At 43.6% G+C, this 20,696-nt stretch overlaps 2 protein-coding genes across 3 annotated transcripts in view; one reads left to right on the forward strand and one right to left on the reverse strand.

Moving 5' to 3' along the window:
- Positions 1-4,355, forward strand: part of ART1 (ADP-ribosyltransferase 1) — a 29,313-nt gene extending 24,958 nt beyond the window's left edge. The window contains exon 6 of the mRNA XM_079974087.1: positions 4,166-4,355. The gene's annotated coding sequence lies outside the window, so the exon portion shown is untranslated. The remainder of the gene's footprint in view (positions 1-4,165) is intronic.
- A 1,871-nt stretch (positions 4,356-6,226) lies between these two features.
- On the reverse strand, positions 6,227-19,199 carry LOC307214800 (uncharacterized protein). Of its 2 annotated transcripts, none has more exons than XM_079973814.1 (6): positions 18,980-19,199; positions 17,466-17,959; positions 17,188-17,269; positions 16,822-16,904; positions 15,799-15,925; positions 6,227-8,423 (listed from the first exon to the last, which is right to left on the reverse strand). In XM_079973814.1, the coding sequence occupies exons 2-6, from the start codon at positions 17,862-17,864 to the stop codon at positions 7,339-7,341; spliced, it is 1,776 nt and encodes a 591-aa protein (XP_079829940.1). In that variant the 5' UTR covers positions 17,865-17,959; positions 18,980-19,199; the 3' UTR covers positions 6,227-7,338. The 2 variants fall into 2 exon arrangements, with proteins under 2 accessions (XP_079829940.1, XP_079829941.1); XM_079973815.1 differs by having other exon boundaries at positions 19,152-19,180.
- Between the last annotated feature and the right edge of the window lie 1,497 nt (positions 19,200-20,696).

A 20,696-nucleotide genomic window follows, 5' to 3' on the forward strand; every position in this document is an offset into this window, starting at 1 on the left:
GCTGCAGACACTCAGTGTAGCATTCATTTATGCTTAGGCCTTTTTAGCTCTGTATATAGTTTTGTATTGTAGTTATAGAATAAAAGAAGATATTCTACAGAGCTGCTCTCCGAGTGGTTTATACTCTGCAAGACTCTGCTAAACTCTGCTGTGCAACGACTGTATTATTGTGGAAGTTAATCCGGTGCTCACAGCTCTAACCTGTGAGTCCACAGCACTGTGACCTGTTCCTGTGAGAAAGGTGGTCTCTGGAAGTGCTACCCAGCTCGCCTAGCCCAGTCGGGGCTGAAGTGGATGAGTCCAGTTGGTGACACTGGCTCAAGGGCGATGCTGACAAGACTACCAAAAACTTTTTTTGACATGACTGACAATATGGATTTAGTTGACATTTGGAGAACCAATAACCCCTTGGGAAGAGAGGGAACTTTCTTCTCTGAGGCCAAAATGACATGGACAAGAATTTGGGTAACTAGAGGGCTGGCCCCGAAGACTAGAAAAGTGGAAATCTGTCCTAAAACTTGCTCCGACCACAATGCTGTGAAGATGGAAATGAAACTAACACCAATTGGTTCCTTTAGATGGAGGATGAACGACACTTTGCTTAGGAATGAAGAAGTGACCAAGAAGGCCCAAAAAACCTTGAGAGACTATTTTGAGATAAATATGAACACCACTGTGGAAAAAAGAGTAATTTGGGACGCAAGTAAAGCAGTTATGAGAGGGTTTTTGATACAACAGAATGCAGTCAAGAAGAGAGCTCAAAATGAAAAAAAAGATAAGATTTTGGAGAAAATAAAGGAAGGAGAGAAGAAACTGAGAGTGAAACCAAAGTCGCAGGAGATTCTGAAAGAGATAAAGTTATATCAAGTACAATATATGAAAATGATGAACCAGGAAATAGAATGGAAAATTAAACAGATGAGACAAAAGACATTTGAATCGGCAAATAAATGCAGGAAAGTGCTGGCTTGGCAAATGAAAAAAAGACAAAAACTTAACACTATTACAAATTTGAAAGTGGAGGGAAAGAATATACAGAATCCAGTGGAGATCAGGAAGTGCTTTCAGAGGTACTTTAAACAACTATATACACAGGAGACCCAGAAAGAAATGGACATTGATCGATTTTTAAAAATAAATGGATTACAAAAAATCTCTCAAGAAAATAAGCTAATGTTGAATTATAAAATAACAGACCAGGAGGTAGAAGGAGCCATTCAGAACATGCAATTAGGCAAATCCACAGGGCCGGATGGTTTGACTTCAAGATATTATAGATCCTTGAAAGAATGGTTAGTACAGCCTTTAAAGGAAGTTTGTGATGAAATATTGGAAGGGAAAGAGACACCAGAGTCATGGAAGGAAGCTTATATTACATTTATACCGAAAACAGAGTCTGAGAAGACACAGCTTAAGAACTACCGCCCCATATCTTTGCTCAATGTGGATTACAAAATTTTTGCTGATATTATGGCTAAAAGACTAAAAAAGGTTTTAGTAGAAGAAATACATAAAGATCAAGCAGGCTTTCTCCCGGGCAGGCACTTGTCTGACAATACGAGGAACATAATGAACATTTTAGAAAAATTACAAGTGAATATTAATACCAAAGCAGTTTTGATATTTGTGGATGCAGAGAAAGCCTTTGATAATATTTCCTGGAGTTTCATGAAGAAAAATTTATAGGGTATGGGGGTAGGCCAAGGTTTTGAAAATGGTATAGGTGCAATCTATTCAGAACAGAAAGCAAAATTAATTGTGAACAATGTAGTCACAGAAGAGTTTAAGATTGAGAAAGGAACACGACAAGGTTGCCCAATCTCTCCATTGCTCTTTGTATCGGTCCTGGAGGTTCTGCTAAATATGATTAAAAAGGACCAATTGGTTAAAGGTATACAAGTCGGAGCCAAACAGTACAAATTGAAAGCATTTGCTGATGATCTGGTATTGACATTACAGGAGCCAGAATCTAGTACCAAAAGAGTATTGGAACTGATTCAAGAATTTGGTCAGGTAGCGGGATTTAAGTTGAATAAGATGAAAACTAAGGTTTTAGAGAAAAATCTAACAGTGATTGAGAGAGAGAGCTTTCAGAAGGAGACAGGATTAACACTGGTTAAGAAAGTGAAATACCTAGGGGTTAATATGACTGCCAAGAATGTGAATTTATTTAAAGATAATTATGAAAAATGTTGAACGGAAGTGAAAAAGGATTTCGAAATATGGTCAAATTTGAAGTTATCATTGCTAGGCTGAATTGCTGTGATAAAATTGAATGTATTGCCAAGGATGCTGTTTTTGTTTCAAACATTGCAAATTTTGGACAAAATGGACTGTTTCAAGAAGTGGCAGAGAGATATCTCTAGATTTCTCTGGCAGGGCAAGAAGCCTCGAATAAAATTTAAGATATTAACTGATGCCAAAGAAAGAGGTGGATTTGCCCTGCCAGACCTTAAGCTTTACTATGAATCAGCCGCATTTTGTTGGCTGATAGAATGGCTGCTTCTTGAAAACACGGACATTCTGGACTTAGAAGGTTTTAGTAATGTTTTTGGGTGGCATGAATATTTGTGGTATGACAAGGTAAAGCACATAAAGCGTTTAAAAACCATATTGTCAGGAAAGCACTGTTTAATGTCTGGATGAGATATAAGGATTTGCTTGAAAACAAAACTCCAAGGTGGTTGTCACCAATGGAAGCAAAGGCTCAGTAAAAGCTCAATATGGAGGCCAAATGGCCGAAATATTGGGAAATTTTGGAACAAGAGGGAGATAGATTAAAACTGCAGAGTTTTGAAAAACTAAAAAACAAAGTGCGAGATTGGCTTCATTATTATCAAATAATGGAGGCTTATAATTTGGATAAGAAAATTGGCTTCCAGGTGGAAAAATCAAAATTGGAAACAGAACTGTTAGATCCCAAAACTAAGAACTTGTCAAGAATGTATAACTTTGTATATGTATCATTTGCCCGAAAATAAATGTTGGAAATGTAAAGAGACTGAAGGTACATTCTTTCACCTTTGGTGGACATGTGCAAGGATTAAGACTTTCTGGGAGATGATCTATAATGAAATGAAAAAGGTATTTAAATATACCTTTCTGAAGAAACCAGAGGCCTTTCTCCTGGGCATGGTCGGCCAATTGATGTCAAAGAAGGATAGAACTTTCTTTATGTATGCTACAACAGCAGCAAGAATACTTATTGCAAAGTACTGGAAGACACAAGATCTACCCACCCGGGAAGAATGGCAGATGAAGGTGATGGACTATATGGAACTGGCGGAGATGACTGGCAGAATCTGAGACCAAGGAGAAGAGTTGGTGGAAGAAGATTGGAAGAAATTCAAAGTTTATCTACAGAAATATTGTAAAATTAAGGAATGTTAGAAGAATGTTGGAGTGAAGTTATGTGGTCTTAGCAGAAATGATATAAAGGATTAAGTAAAAATGGATTGTTAATTAGTGAAAGAAGGGAATGCAAAATTATAGTATATTAAGATAAATTATTAGGATAAAAATAAAGATGGAAAGGATTTGCTGAAATATCTAATTGGTTTTTTTAAAATAATATTTATTCAGATTTCCAAACATACAAAAAAAAAAACCATACAAAAACCAAAAAGATAACAACGGGTTAGCGTGACTTCCGGGTTAGCGCCATCGGCGAATGGCGGAGTTCCTCCGACTGGGGGAACGGGCTCTGTGGAAACTGGATCTTCCCACCGTGGCGAAGGCGGGGGTCCGCTAGAAATCCCAGACGGCGAAGCCTGGGAACGTGGGGTTCAGTAGAGCACCAAGAGCGCCTCCCCTACTCACGGGGAGACCCCTTTTTGGGGCTCCGGAGTGGAGTGGGGTGAGCAGTGCGGTGCAACGAACCGATTGCTACTTTCACGGAGGGAAGCCGCACAGCGCTGACTTTTTCCTGAAGACAATTGGATTCTAAACAAGTTTTGTTGTTGTTGTTTAGTCATTTAGTCGTGTCCGACTCTTCGTGACCCCATGGACCAGAGAACGCCAGGCACTCCTGTCCTCCACTGCCCCCCGCAGCTTGGTCAGACTCATGCTGGTAACCTCGAAAACACTATCCAACCATCTCATCCTCTGTCGCCCCCTTCTCCTTGTGCCCTCCATCTTTCCCAACATCAGGGTCTTCTCCAGGGAGTCTTCTCTTCTCATGAGGTGGCCAAAGTACTGGAGCCTCAGCTTCACAATCTGTCCTTCCAGTGAGCACTCAGGGCTGATTTCCTTCAGAATGGAGAGGTTTGATCTTCTTGCAGTCCATGGGACTCTCCCGTGAGTAAAAACGGAAGATTTGACTAAGAAAATTTGTGAATTAGGCAACGAAGCAGGAAGGTCTAAACAGGAAGTCCGCCTTCCACTTTTTGTATATAGACTAAAGCAAAGATCGTACAAGCTAAATAGCCTGGAAAATTGATTCTAAGATTGAAATTTCCTGCACCTATAACTATCAAAACCCTCTTGACAGCAGGAGACAAGGGGGAAAAAAAACTTTGACCGCCTAATCCTGCAGAGAGAGAGTAAAGGAATACAAGTTTCCATCGTCCCAAACCTGGGGACAGGACGTCAGGACAGAAACTCTTGGAGCTGTCCATCAATTGAAAACGGAACACTTTTGACAAATAGAAACAAAAGAGAAACAAATTAACTTCAATGCTGCTTTCTGCTTTTCTGTATTATAAGGAAACAAAGTATTAGAAAATTGAAAGTAAATTTCCCTTTGTTGGATACATTTTAAAGATGGACGTTAAATAGAAGCTGTGTCCCCTAGAGGGAGCTTGTCAGTTTCTTCGCTGCAGTTCACTGGGAGACATAATAGCTGTGAAAATCAGCGTGGGACCAGATATTTGACCTTGAACAGAAATGAGCAGGGAGGAAGTTTTACCCTCTGCCCTTGGCAAAATAAATGCTATGCTGCAGCAGTTGCATGAGAAAATGAACTTGATTAATGAAAAGTTGGACTTTATGACTGCTGTAGCCAGTAAATATGAACTGACATGAAACGAAGACAAAGAAATCTCACAACAACCAATTCAGGAAACTGGCTCAAGAAGGCAAGTCCAAGGGCAGATGAAGATGGAAGAGGCCGCGATTGCACCTCAAAAGATACAAAGGGAGAGATCCAAAGTCTTGCATGACCAAAAGCTGCAACATTGGAAGATTGAATTTGGAGAGTGTCTGCAAGTCTCAGGAGTTAAGGAAGTTCTTAGCTCTGGTGGGACTGTGAAACAAGTTGATAATTATTTCTGGAACAACTATCTTTTGGATTACAAAATTAACATAGGGGAGTGGGATTGTGGGGAATGGAATAACCTGATGAAAGAAAATGGAGACTATTACTGCATGGAATTCCCCGGAGACCCACTCCCCAAGGAGAAAGGGAAGAAACTACGAAAGAATCCAACAAGGGACAAGGAAGTGTGTAACCACAAACAGGAACAAGAAAACCTGCAGAGGGGGCATAGAAGAGACCTGAGAGCCTCGGACATTAGAACACCAGATTGATAGACAGGATTTAATGGGTAGAAAGGACTGACATAACCCGAAACTAGGAAGAAGGGACGTTGGATAAAAATAGAAGAGAACTTATATATATATATATATGCCATCATGATCCGTTTCGTGTCATCTGCAAATGTGATGAGCATCCCCTCAGTTCCTTCATCCAAGTCACTTATCAAGACGTTGAACAACAACAGGCCCAGGACATAACCCTTCAGCACCCCTCTGGTCACTTTTCCCCAGGATGAGGAGGAACCATGAAAGAGTCCTCTTTGGGTTCGGTCAGTCAAATCCACCTAAGAATTACCTCATTCAGTCTCATTTTGAAGGCGAAGGGGTAGATTTAAGAGACCAAATTCCCAAGGGCATAAAACCTCTTCAGTCAGTTTAAAATCCTCTTTCCCAGTTTGATGTCCTAAGACATATACCTCGTTCAGCCCACATTTTACAAGCTTCCGCACATAAATATCACAGAGGTCTCTGTCCAAAGCCTTACTGAAATCGAGATGCACTATTTCCACAGCAGGCCCCTGATCAACAAAGTTTGTAACTCCATCCAAAAAACGAAAAGAAGAGATTTCTCTGGCTTGTCTTGTTTTTGAGAAAGCCATGCTTTCATCCTGTATGCTTATAATGTAAAATCTTCAGATGAAGGGCAAATACATTTTAAAGAAGAATAAATGAGGATATAGACAAGCTGGAATATTTGCAAAGGGAGGCAATTTATGTATTTATTTAATCTGTAAACCACCCGACCCAGTGATGCCGACTTGAATAAAATATTGGTGGGAGCCAGGTAAGTCCCGCCTTGCACTATCAATCACATGGTGCATGCACGCCATTAGAATGGCAATGTCTATAATGGCAGCGACTCTAAAAAAGTAATATTTTGCACCCGTAGTTCAATTTCCCAGCAGCTCCCCTTGCCCCGGAGAACACTTTTAGCATTTCATCTCCTCTACCTGTGGCATTGTTCAGCAGTGGGGAAAGTGACCTCTTCACACCGGATGTCCATTTGGTATGGCCCTTTTCAGGTTTTTGCCTGCTCATTGTGTTTGACTTTCATTTGTTCTCCTATGTGTGTTGCCAGTAGAAGCCACAATTCTGTGGGTACTCTTGGTGGCGCAGAAAGCACCTAGAAACTCCCTAGAGGTTGAAGTGCCCATCAAACTTCAGTTTTGAGCTCTTTAAATTCCAATTAGCAGTACTGGGGGTGGTTCAGATTCTGGGGCAGTGCTTTTGGCCAGCAGAGGGTGTCACAGGGCCAGCCTACTTTCCCTTTAAAGCAAATTTGGGTGGTCTCCAGCTGTTTTTGGACTACAACTCCCATCATGCCTAGCTAGCAGGACCAATGGGGAGGGACGATGGGAACTGTAGTCCGGGAGCTGCTGGGGACCCAAGTTTGGGAAAGCCTCCTTCAAAGCAACTTTTACATTTTGCCCGCAAAGATGGGACCTGTCTACATTTGTATCTTCTTGTATTTTGTTTTCCTCATGACCTTTGTGCAGTTTTTACAAAATTCTTAAAAGGACAAATTGAAAGCGAAATTGTATGGCAAGTAGCAGAAGAAGAAAAAGGTTGCATTTGAAAAAACACAAAGAAAACCTGGGGGATGGCCTCCTCAAATATTTTAAGGGGGGGCAAAGACCCCTAGGAATTTAAGAGTGGCTGTATTCCCTACACCCACATGTCTCAGAATGCTTAGAACATAAAAACACAACATAAAAACACAAAACATCACATGTTAAAATAGCATTAGATGTCAATAAGAAAAAGGCCTGGTTAAAAAGGTGCGGATTTGCCTGGCTCCTAAAGCTATATAATGGTTTTTCCGACCTTTGTACGAATTCTTTGATGGGAAGTGAGATAGGAGCTCTGACTGAAGCTCTTTCCACATTCCACACACTGATAGGGTTTCTCCCCTGTATGATGTCTCTGATGCTTAGTGAAATTGGAGCTATGAGTGAAGCTCTTTCCACAGTCTACGCACTGATAGGGTTTCTCCCCTGTATGAATTCTTTGATGGGAAGTGAGATGGGAGCTCTGACTGAAGCTCTTTCCACATTCTACGCACTGATAGGGTTTCTCCCCTGTATGAATTCTCTGATGACAAGTGAGAGAGGAGCTATCAGTGAAGCTCTTTCCACATTCCACACACTGATAGGGTTTCTCCCCTGTATGAATTCTTTGATGCTTAGTGAGATCGGAGCTATCAGTGAAGCTCTTTCCACATTCCACACACTGATACGGTTTCTCCCCTGTATGAATTCTTTGATGGAAAGTGAGATGGGAACTATGAGTGAAGCTCTTTCCACATTCCACACACTGATAGGGTTTCTCCCCTGTATGAATTCTTTGATGGGACGTGAGAGAGGAGCTACATGTGAAGCTCTTTCCACATTCCACACACTGATAGGGTTTCTCCCCTGTATGAATTCTGTGATGGGAAGTGAGAGAGGAGCTCTGACTGAAGCTCTTTCCACATTCTACGCACTGATAGGGCTTCTCCCCTGTATGAATTCTGTGATGGGAAGTGAGATCGGACCTCTTCCTGAAGCTCTTTCCACATTCTACACACTGATAGGGTTTCTCCCCTGTATGAATTCTGTGATGGTAAGTGAGATCGGACCTCTTCCTGAAGCTCTTTCCACATTCCACACACTGATAGGGTTTCTCCCCTGTATGAATTCTTTGATGATAAGTGAGAGAGGAGCTATGAGTGAAGCTCTTTCCACATTCCATGCACTTATAGAGTTTCTTTTCAATGAGATTTTGTTGATGGGAAGTGGAATGGGAGCTCTGACTGCAGCTTTCTCCACACTCCAAATTTTTGTGTGGCTTCTCCTCTCTGGGGAATTTTTCGTTGTCACCTTTGCTCTCAATTTCCAATTCATCACAATCTGCAATGGAGACAAAAAGGGATTAGAGCCTCAGGAACAAATGGAGAAGAACTGAAGGGAGTTGGGTGTGTGTTCATTACCAGTATTTTTTGTCATTAACCAACATATTTATTATGAGATTCTGATGAGTTGTTGAATGTTGCTTTGTTTGATATACAGTAGTGGTCAAAATTGTGGAAGACTTTTGGAAAAAAGTGTATTTCAGAGGTTTGCTGGCTCATAACACCACTTCATTTGGAGTAATGTCATAAAATTATATATCAGTGGAAAGATAATTCGATCAAGAATGCAATCGAGATTGCAATCCAACAAAGTTTGTTCAATTACCCGTATTCTATCAAAATTATAGCCAAATAACCAGAAAAAGAAAGCACAACTTGCTTAGGTTGACTTTTGTCAGTGTGTTATGTGATTGCTATTAAGTTGGTTAGTTTTGTGTGTTCTTTCATTTAGTGAGGTTGAAACATAATAAAATTATAGAAATGGCACAAAGGGTTGACTGGTCACCCAGAAAGCAATGTAAAATAGTACTATTAAGTGAACAAGGCTACAGTTATGAAGAAATAGGATGAAAGATTGGGAAAAACTTAACCAAAGCTGGCATTTCTATATTTTTGAAGAGTTATAAGGAGACTCAGTCACTACAAAATCAGACTTGTTAAGGCAGGGAATGTGTACAAAGGCAAGTGACGATGGACGAGTGGAGAGACTGTGCCTACATGACAGAAGAAAATCATCTGGGTGTATACAAGATGTCATGGCGCAATGTAATGGGAAGTTGAGTGCAAGGACTGGTCTAAATGTTAGAATTCTAAGGAAAAAGCCTTTGTTATCTCTCAAGCAAAGGTTGAAAAATGAAACCCATGTTAACTGGACAGCGGAACAATGGGACACTACCTTACTTGACAGGTTGTCTCAAGATATGGCAAAGAGAAATTTCCAAATTCCTGTGGGAAGGGAAGAAACCTAGGATTAAACACCTGATCTTAATAGACATAAAAGAGAGAGGAGGCTTTTCCCTACCCGACCTAAAACTTTACTACGAGGCAGCCTGTTTCACCTGGCTAAAAGGATTGGTGCACGTTGCAGGATCCGGACCTCCTGGACCTCCTGGAAGGTTTTGACAATCGTTGGGGATGGCACGCCTACCTGATATATGGAAAAGCGAAAATTCATAAAAATTTTACCAACCATATAATAAGAAAGTCACCCTTTGCTGTATGGGAAAAATATAAAGACCTGATGGAGGGATAATAATGGAGGGATACAATCTATTTCAGAGAAACAGACCAGACAAGAAAGGAGGATGAGTGGCGTTATATGTCAGGGATGTGTATACCTGTGAAGAGATCCAAGATTTAGAACCTCAAAGCCAAAGTGAGAGTATTTGGGTCAAAATTAAGCGAGAGAAGAATAACAGTGACCTCATTGTGGGAGTTTACTATAGATCCCCAAACCAAACAGAGGACATAGATGATGCCTTCCTGGAACAGATGGCCAAGCATGCAAAAGGAAGGGAGATAGTAGTAATGGGGGACTTCAATTACCCAGATATTTGTTGGATGTCAAACTCAGCCAAGAGCATAAGGTCAAACAGATTCCTCACTGGCCTTGCAGACAACTTCATTGTCCAGAAAGTGGGAGAAGCAACAAGAGGAACAGCCATTTTAAAAGGATGTGTACAAAAAATGGAAAAGTGGGGAAACCACCAAAGAGGAATTGAAACAAATAGCCAGCACGTGTAGACACAAAGTCAGAAAAGCTAAAGCACAGAATGAACTCAGGCTTGCTAGAGAGGTTAAAAGCAACAAAAAAGGCTTTTATAGGTATGTTTGTAGCAAAAGGAAGAACAAAGAAACAGTGGGGTCACTCAGAGGAGAAGATGGTGAAATGCAAACAGGGGACACAGAAAGGGCTGAACTCCTCAATGCCTTCTTTGCCTCAGTCTTCTCAGATAAAGAAAACAATGCCCGACCTGAAGAATTTGGAGCAAATAATTCAGCAGAGGAAACACAGCCCAGAATAACTAAGGAGATAGTACAAGAATACTTGGCTAGTTTAGATGTATTCAAGTCTCCAGGGCCAGATGAATTGCATCCAAGAGTATTAAAAGAACTGGCAGATGTGATCTCAGAACCACTGGCAGTCATCTTTGAGAATTCCTGGAGAACAGGCGAAGTCCCGGCAGACTGGAGGAGGGCAAATGTTGTCCCTAATTTTCAAAAAGGGGAAAAGAGGGGACCCAAATAATTACCGCCCAGTCAGTCTGACATCAATACCAGAGAAGATTCTGGAGCAGATCATTAAGCAAACATTCTGTGAGCACCTAGAAAGGAATGCTGTGATCACCAATAGTCAGCATGGATTTCTGAAAAATAAGTCATGTCAGACCAACCTGATCTCGTTTTTTGACAGAATTACAAGCCTGGTAGATGAAGGGAACACAGTGGATGTAGCCTACCTTGATTTCAGCAAGGCATTTGACAAGGTGCCCCATGATATTCTTGTAAAGAAGCTGGTGAAATGCGGTCTTGACTATGCTACCACTCAGTGGATTTGTAACTGGCTGACTGACCGAACCCAAAGGGTGCTCATCAATGGTTCCTCTTCATCCTGGAGAAGAATGACTAGTGGGGTGCCACAGGGTTCTGTCTTGGGCCCGGTCTTATTCAACATCTTTATCAATGACTTGGATGATGGACTCAAGGGCATCCTGATCAAATTTGCAGATGACACCAAACTGGGAGGGGTGGCTAACACCCCAGAGGACAGGATCACACTTCAAAACAACCTTGACAGATTAGAGAACTGGGCCAAAACAAACAAGATGAATTTTAACAGGGAGAAATGTAAAGTATTGCACTTGGACAAAAAAAAAAATGAGAGGCACAAATACAAGATGGGTGACACCTGGCTTGAGAGCAGTACATGTGAAAAGGATCTAGGAGTCTTGGTTGACCACAAACTTGACATGAGCCAACAGTGTGACGTGGCAGCTAAAAAAGCCAATGCAATTCTGGGCTGCATCAATAGGAGTATAGCATCTAGATCAAGGGAAGTAATAGTGCCACTGTATTCTGCTCTGGTCAGACCTCACCTGGAGTACTGTGTCCAGTTCTGGGCACCACAGTTCAAGAAGGATACTGACAAACTGGAACGTGTCCAGAGGAGGGCAACCAAAATGGTCAAAGGCCTGGAAACGATGACTTATGAGGAACGGCTAAGGGAGCTGGGCATGTTTAGCCTGGAGAAGAGGAGGTTAAGGGATGATATGATAGCCATGTTCAAATATATAAAAGGATGTCACATAGAGGAGGGAGAAAGGTTGTTTTCTGCTGCTCCAGAGAAGCGGACACGGAGCAATGGTTCCAAACTACAAGAAAGAAGATTCCACCTAAACATTAGGAAGAACTTCCTGACAGTAAGAGCTGTTCGACAGTGGAATTTGCTGCCAAGGAGTGTGGTGGAATCTCCTTCTTTGGAGGTCTTTAAGCAGAGGCTTGACAACCATATGTCAGGAGTGCTCTGATGGTGTTTCCTGCTTGGCAGGGGGTTGGACTCAATGGCCCTTGTGGTCTCTTCCAACTCTATGATTCTATGATTCTTTGATGGAGCCTAAAGTCCCGTGGTAGACTTCTCCAATAGAAGCCATAGCAGTAAAACAGAAAAATACTCAGGAAAGCTGGCCAACATATAAAATACTTCTAAAAAATGAAGATAACCAAATAAAATTAAAAACTTTGAGGAAATAAGAGAACACATTTCAGACTGGTTCCAATACCATCAGTTATTTGAAAAATTTAAATCTGACAAACAAAAGGGGTTCTCAACAGAAATGTCCTGATTCGAATCTGATCTTGTAAATTCTAAAAGAAAAACTCTTTCCAAAACTTATCGACTCCTCCTTGACTGGACAGTCAAGGAGGAGGAGGTAACAGTGGCAATGGTGAGGTGGTCCCAGGATTTTGGCCATTCAATAACCATGGCCCAATGGGAAAATTTATGGAAGATCAATTGGAAATTCACAAATTGTTACACGATTAGAGAGAACTTTCAAAAATGCAACATCGATGGTATCTAACACCATGGAAACTTTCAAAAATGTATAAAAATGTGTCAAGTAATTGTTGGAGATGCGGAGACTCAGGAACATTCTACCATATGTGGTGGATATGTAGGAAAATACAGGTATTCTGGGAGAGTATACATGTAGAACTGCAAAAAATGCTAAAGATCTCTTTCAATAAAAAACCAGAGGCCTACCTCCTGGGAATAACAGATTTGGATATTCCACAAAAGAGGAAGGGTATCTTTTTATATGCGACGACGGCAGCAAGAGTTTTGATCGCAGCAAAATGGAAGAGTAATGAAATCCCCTCTATACAAGATTGGATCCAAAAGCTGACAGAATATGCCAAATTAGATGGTTTATCAGAAAAAATAAGGAATAAATCAAAACAGGAATTTGTTTCAAAATGGGAGGTTTTCAAAGAATATCTGAAAAATAAATATAGTACTTTAAATTCTGTCGCAGCATTCGAGGAACTTCAGTAATGGTTGCAAAGTAGATATATGAAATTAGATTTATTAAGAATAAGTTTAATTATGATAAAAGTGTGTATTGGCAATAAGTAATATGAATTTGAAATATGGAATAGACGGGAGGTTGGGTCTTTAGTGTTAAGACCAATAGATATTTTATTGTTTGCTAAGAAAATTATGTGTCTATGGTTATTTTTGTAATTTGTGTGTAATTTGGTATTTGTGTTTTTTCTTTCTTTTTTCTTGTTGTATAAATAAAAAACTTTATTTTTTTTAAAAAAGGACACTACCTTGCTTGGTAGTGATGGCATGAAAAACGCGAGTTTCTTTAATCGGAGAAGAGGAGAAGAATCAGAGAAGATTTACATCCTACTTGCATTACACCGACTGTGAAACACCCAGACAGTGTGATGATCTGGGGTTGTATGGCAGCAAAAGGTGTGGGCAGAATTTGCGTCATTAATGGGAATATAAATGCGGAAAAATGCATAAACGAAATACGTGAGCCCAAACTGAAGTGTTCCGCAGGTGATCTTTTCCCAGATACCGAAGCATTTATATATTTTCAGCAGGATTCAGCTCTATGTCATGTTGCTGCTGTGTGCAAAAGGTACATTCAAGATAATGATATTTCACTGCTGGAATGGCCTGGGAATAATAATAATAATAATAATAATAATAATAATAATAATAATAAATTTTATTTATATCCCGCCCTCCCCAGCCGAAGCCGGGCTAACAACAATAAAACAGTACAACAGTACAACACAACACTCTAAAATCATTCATTATAAAATTAATTCAAATCAAACCAATGGCAACCATTGGACCACAGCTCCGTGAAGATTGCCGAAGGAGGGGGTCAGACCGTGCCTTGGCCAAAGGCCTGGTGGAACAGCTCTGTCTTGCAGGCCCTGCGGAAAGATGTCAAGTCCTGCAGGGCCCTAGTCTCTTGTGACAGAGTGTTCCACCGGATCGAAGCCACAGCCGAAAAAGCCCTGGCTCTAGTTGAAGCCACCCTAACCTCTCTGTGGCCTGGGACCTTCAATATGTTTTTATTTGAAGACCGTAAGTTTCTCAGTGGGACATACTAGGAGAGACGGTCCCGTAGGTACGAGGGTCCTAGGTCGTATAGGGCTTTAAAGGTTAAAACCAGCACCTTAAACCTGATCCTGTACTCCACCGGGAGCTAGTGCAGCTGGTATAGCACCGGGTGAATGTGATCTCGCAGCGAGGACCCCGTAAGGAGTCTCGCTGCAGCATTCTGCACCCGCTGGAGTTTCTGGGTCAGTCTCAAGGGCAGCCCCACGTAGAGCGAGTTACAATAATCCAGTCTGGAGGTGACCATCGCGTGGATCACAGTGGCTAGGTCAGGGCGAGAGAGGTAAGGAGCCAACTGCTTAGCTTGGCAAAGATGGAAAAATGCCGCCTTTGTTATAGCTGCAATCTGCGCCTCCATGGAAAGGGAGGTGTTGAAGATTACACCCAAACTCTTAACAGACAGTGCTGGCACTAATTGCGCCCCCGCAAGAGATGGGAGTTGCCCCCCCAATCCCATATCGTCCCGTCCCAGCCACAGGACCTCTGTCTTCGAAGGATTTAGCTTCAACCGGCTCCCACGTAACCATCCAGCCACAGCTTCCAAACATCTGGTCAGTGTGTCTGGGGCCGAGTCAGGATGGCCATCCATCAACAGATAGAGTTGGGTGTCATCAGCATACTGATGGCAACCTGAATAGCCCACACTTTAGTCCATACTGAATAGCCCACACTTTAACCCAATCAGAAATCTTTGGAGCCGACTAAAGAAACTTGTTATTCAGAAGCAACCCAGCAATAAAGCCCAATTAACAGAGGCAATAATTCAGTCTTGGTTTCACATTATTACAGCTGCAGAACTAAAAACTTGGTTCACTTCATGGGAAGGCGTTGTAAGGCCGTAATTAAAGCTAAAGGTTACCAGGTTACCAAAGGTTTCACATTTTTTCTTTATGACTGCTGTTCTAATAAATACTCCTTCATAAAATTCACTGCATTACATTCTTCATTAAATTATCATTCCATTGCTATATAATTTTATGGTATTACTCCACACAAAAGTGGTGTTATAAGCCATCAAACCTCAGAAATACACTTTTCACAAAAGGTTTCAACAATTTTGGCCACTAGTATAAGTTGTTCATTTTAAAGTTAAAGTTCTTTATATATGGGATCAGATTATTATTATTTATGTTTCATTTTTATATGTGTGTTTTGGAAGCTGCCCAGAGTGGCTGGGGAAATGCAGCCAGATGGGCAGGGTATAAATAAAAATTATTATTATTACTACAGTGGTACCTTGATTTAAGAACAGTCCTGTTCCGGAAAGTTTGTAAACCGAGGTACCACTATATCATCATCATCATCATCACCACCACTGCTACTTCTACCTGAAATTCAATAAGCCCAGCTCTTCTCTGGGGTGAATTTTGTTTGGCCCAATCATGGCATCCCCTCCATCTCCAATGTCAGTCGTCTCTTTGGGTCAAACCAAGACTGACAGGAGCAAAAACAAAAACAGAAAACCTGAAACTACTTATCTTTCCTAACAATTCTGAAGCTGACATTGAAGATGGCCTGGCCAGTTCAGAACAGACCAATCGTGGTAGAAAAAGGAATAATCTGAGGAAGATTGTTCAAAGAGAAAACTGTAATTTACTGTTTATTGTGGGGGTGTTAGGTTCCCAGGTGTTATAGGGGCCACTGTTGAGCTCTGTGAAAATATGTTAGGTTGGTCTATAGACGTATTTTTTGAATTTCCAGGCAGATAGGACAATCCCACAGGGAGCCTTACCAAGAGAGGCCACGATCCCACGATTCTCCTCCATGACGTCCTTATGCAGAGCTCTCTGGTCAGGATCCAGCAACGCCCACTCCTCGTCTGTGAAACGAACAGCGACATCTTCAAAGCACAATGGACCCTAAATGAAAAAGGGAAATGTCCTCCTCTGAGACAGCAGAAATATGATCTGCTACACAATGCTCTGTTGTTTCCTTCCTGTAAATTCCGTTGTTGTTTCAATAGGATTGTTTTGCAGCACATTTTAATTATGGGTGCTTATTTTATTCTGCGTTTTAATTATGGGTATTTGTCTTTGTGCAAATAGGTGTTACTCCGCCTTGTGTTCTCCAAGTCATTCTGCCTACGCAAGCGTTCCAGTTTCCCCGATGGAAGGATCCACTTTCTCCTCTCCTAGTGAGCTGTTCCAGGAAGGTTCCCTCCCAATGCCCTAGAGCCAAATTCAAGGGGTTCAGGGCAGCATGGAGAGGGGGAGGAATGGGGGGCAGGCCCCATTTTTCATCCGATAGGGCTGGTTAGGTGAATCCAGGCCACTATTTGTTCTCGTTTGTCAACTGCTTAGAAAACAATTTTAGCATTCAGTGATCAATAGACAATTAAAATAAGCCTATTTTCGTCTCCTGACTCTGAGAGACAAGCAGGGAGGGTGGCTTCTGGGAAAAGGAGAGGGAGCCACCGGTGGCTCTTACTTATCCTGACTCACCTCTGCCTCTCAACCTTCCTCTCCCACTCGCCTCCTTCCTCTTCTGCCTCTGATTCTGCACTGCATTCTGCCACAGAGTCTCCCAGCTCACTAAGCTCTGTAACCCCTTCAGCTTCTGACACCTCCTCTTCCCAGGCTTCTCCCTCTTCTCCCTCTACCCGCTCATCCTTCCTCCATTTCCACTCCTTCGGCTCTGAGCCATCTTCCCTTCCTGGTTCCCCGGCTGCTTCCTCCCACCATTCCTCTGTGCCGAACTAGTCCATGACATTGCTCTATCCCTCGGCCTCTGTCCCCACAAGGCAGCTTCCCCTGACCTGATCTGGTTCCACAGCCGCTGCTTCCCTTCTGCCTCCATGAAAAGGCGGATCAGGAGGTTTTGCCGGCATCCTTCTGCCATCTGCAAGAGAAAAAAGGTAAGCAGGACGCCAGGAGTGCCTGCTTCTCTCACAGGTGAAACAGGGCATCTCTAACTGCAGATGGGCCTTTGAGAAATGCTTACCTACTGAGAGCATTTGGACGTTTGTGCCCATTTCATACGTTTGTTTGTGCAGAAATACATCTCCTCTCCTCTGGACCCTTGTTCCTAACTGTCTCCCCCCAAAACAAGATGAAAAAACCCTCAGATGAGTTGGGAAACCAACAGAATGAGACCAGTGGAGAAAAACCACCTTCCTCCTTACCCAGTGGCCTCTCTCTGGTGTCCAACGGAGGCCTCTCTGCCTCACAGGAATCCAGGTCCATTTCTGCAAAGAGATCCTTTCCCTAAGAAAGAAACAAGGATTCAAAACAGAGAATGGGGAGAAAAACTAGAAAGAGAATGACAAAGACTTGAAGGGTGTGAGATCTCATTCCATGGATGCTTTCCCAGAAAAAGGATGGGCCATCAGCAGACCATTATGGGATGTTCTCTGTCCTGTTTGGAGCCCCTTGGCAGTATCCAGAGGAAAGTCTCTCTCACCTGCTTTCTCTCCTCTGCCGTCTGACTCAGGAGGAAACCTTCGGCCAGGGCCACCGCCTGGGAACTGGTCTCCACTCCGCATTCCCTCACCCAGCTCTCCATCTCCGGGGGAAGGACAGCCAGGAACTGCTCCAAGATCACCAGGTCCAGCATCTCAGATTTTGTGTGCCTTTCTGGCTTCAGCCAGTGGTGGCAAAAGTGGTAGAGTCGGCTGCAAACCTCTCGGGGTCCTTTGGCCTCCTGGCAGCAGAACTGCCTCACCTGCTGGCTCTGCACCTCTGAGCAGAGGGTGTCCTCCTCACCCAGGATCTTCTGCACAGTTTTCCCAGAAACCCCCACTGCTCCCAGTTTGGCTGGCATGGCCTCTTCGTGTTCCAGGGCCAGCTGAGTCTCGCTCATCCATCTGTGCTCTCAGGAAGCCTCTGAGAGATCGGAAGAAATCCTTTGGTCTTCTGCCAAGTTCTGTCCGTCTAAATGAGAAGCTCTAGCAAATCCTACAAAGCAAATACATTGTTCTGTTACAGAATTTGTAGGACAGGAGGGGAAATGGTTCCCTGAGGAAGCATGATGCTTCTTGCTGGGAACAAGGGCTGAAGTGCACCGCATGCCAGACCATGAGCTATCTTTTTCAAAAGAAAGAGGAGGAAGAGGAGAAGAAATAAGTCTCTAGCCTTCAAGCAATGCAGAATGTGGAGGCAACTGAAGGGATTTTTTTCAGATTAATCAACCTGGTTTCTCCATCCTTCCAGTCAATGCATGAAGTCAGAACCGAATGACAAGGGAGTCATTTGTATCTTGTGAAAAATGGATGCTTTTCTCTGGTGGGGGTCCTGACCTGGGGGTCCTCTGGAGTTGCTCCCCAGCCCCACCCTCACCCCACCTCCACTCCCTGCTTCTGTCTCCTTTTCTGTAATCTCTGCCGCTGTCCAGACAGATTCGTGGGGTGAGATCTCTTTTTCTCTCTTCTGAGGGCCAGGAATGTATCTGGCCAACCCCCAGAGGGCCAAGTGGGCGGGGCCAAAAACATCTCCCTTGATTTTGTTGTTGTTCTATTAGATAGCTTAAACTGGTTTGCAATGCAGCAGCCAGACTATGGTCTGGGATCCCTCTCTTTACTCCTGACCTCTCTTTCCTACTTTTCCTTCCTTCCTGCCCATTGTTTTTTTTTTGGGGGGGGGCTAGTCCACCTCCTCGTTCAGCTTTGAAAAACCATTTGCACATGTTCCCTCTGTTGTGCAATGAGGCTGAGTGATGTCACACAGAGTTAAAGTCCCAGTGACTCCTTTGTTTAAAGAAGGGAGATTTTGTGGGAGTCAGGGATCCTCTGATCTGCAGGAAGGAGAGCGTGGCAGACCTGGCCCCTCCCTGGCAGGACCCTCTCCTCCTCCCTGACTTGGGGTCCCCCCCTGCAGGAGCAGATCAGGCCCCCTAGGCATCCTCTCCTGCTGCAGCCCTGGGACCCCCCCCCCCCCCGTCTCCCCACTGCACCCTCTAGGGGGAGAGAGGAGACTCACCCATAGCTGTCAACCTTCCCTTTCTTTGCGGGAAATTCCCTTATTGCAGCGCCGTTTCCGCTGCTTCCTGCTGCTATCCCGGATTGGTAGATAGGTGAGGCTGCTGATCCCTTATTTTCAAGGCTGCTGATCCCTTATTTTCAAATCTGAAAGTTGACAGCTATGGACTCACCAGATCCCAGGAGGGGGCAGCGATTTGGCACCAGGAGAGACACCAAAGTAACACCCCCCCCTTCCTTGCAGGAAAGGACTGGGGAGGGAGGGGCCTTGGCTCTGGAGGACTTGGCCCCCTCTTGCTTCCTGGCCTCTCTAGGAAGGCAGCTCACTTCCCTTTAACCCTTGCCAAGCCGAGTCCTCCCTCGCTCAGCCCTCTCTCAGATCTTTATTATTTCTTATGGATTTAGGGGGGCAGCTGCCCCCCCCCGGCTACGCCAATGCCCAGATATCCTTTTGGGATGAGGCTCTTGGCTGGACTCTGAGCATCTCCCTCCCTTGGCCAGAAACCAGAGGAAGAGCTTGCAGGGAAAAGGGCTTTGCAGGAGGCAAGGAAGCTCCTCCTGGAATTCCGAGTGGAGAGAGAGGAGGGGATCCCAGGGTCATCTAGTCCAACCCCAGCAATGCAGGAATCTCAGCTGAAGCATCCATGGTGGATGGCCGTCTGATCTCTGCTTAGAAACCTCCAAGGAAGGAGAGTCCCCCACCTCCCAAGGGAGACCTTTCCCCTGCCCAACTGCTCTTAGATGTCCCTCAAGGCAGCGGGTCCTGAGTTCTAGCCCGGCTGAAACAATCACACTGGCTGCCAAGGAGGAACCAAGCGAAGTTCAAAATAAATAAATCCTATTCTCATCATAAATGAGTAATACTTCCTTATGCACGCAACAAAAGTATGCCATTTCCCTTTCCAGAAATGCTCAATTGCTAATTCAATGGACTGAAAATGGATGGCTGTTGTTATTATGTTTAGGGAAGCTTTTAATATTTGATGGACTATTGTATTATAATATTTTGTTAGAAGCCGCCCAGAGTGGCTGGGGAACCCAGCCAGATGGGTGGGGTATAAATTATTATTATTATTATTATTATTATTATTATTCATCAGGTGAGTGTTCTCCTTTCAAAAGAGGCAGGTGGAATCTCCACGGTTGCTAATAGTATAACGTTGTAAGTGCCGGGAAATATGGGGAGCCCTAGATTATCTGCTTGGCATGCAGAATGTCCCAGGGTCAGCCCCTGACATCTCCTTCAAGGGCTGGACAAAATCCCTGCCTGAAACTCTGGGGAGCTGCTGCCAGTCAGTGTAGACCAGGGGTCCTCAAACTATGTCCCGCGGGCCGAATCCAGCCCTCCAGGGTCGTGAATCTGGCCTGCACGACCATTTCAGAACCCACCAAGCGTTCGAGGCTGAAAGCATCTCGCCACCCGCTCAGTCAGTCCCTGCGCCGTGCTGAGGTATAACACCGGTCTTGAAAGACCTACATTGGCTCCCACTACGTTTCCGAGCACAATTCAAAGTGCTGGTGCTGACCTTTAAAGCCCTAAACGGCCTCAGCCCAGCATACCCAAAAGAGCGTCTCCACCCCCATTGTTCTGCCCGGACACTGAGGTCCAGCTCCAAGGGCCTTTAGGCGGTTCCCTCATTGCGAGAAGCAAAGCTACAGGGAACCAGGCAGAGGGCCTTCTCGGTAGTGGCCCCCGCCCTGTGGAACGCCCTCCCATC

The sequence above is a fragment of the Podarcis cretensis genome, assembly GCF_951804945.1.
Source record: "Podarcis cretensis genome assembly, chromosome: 4".
In the NCBI taxonomy this organism is placed as follows: Eukaryota; Metazoa; Chordata; class Lepidosauria; order Squamata; family Lacertidae; genus Podarcis; species Podarcis cretensis.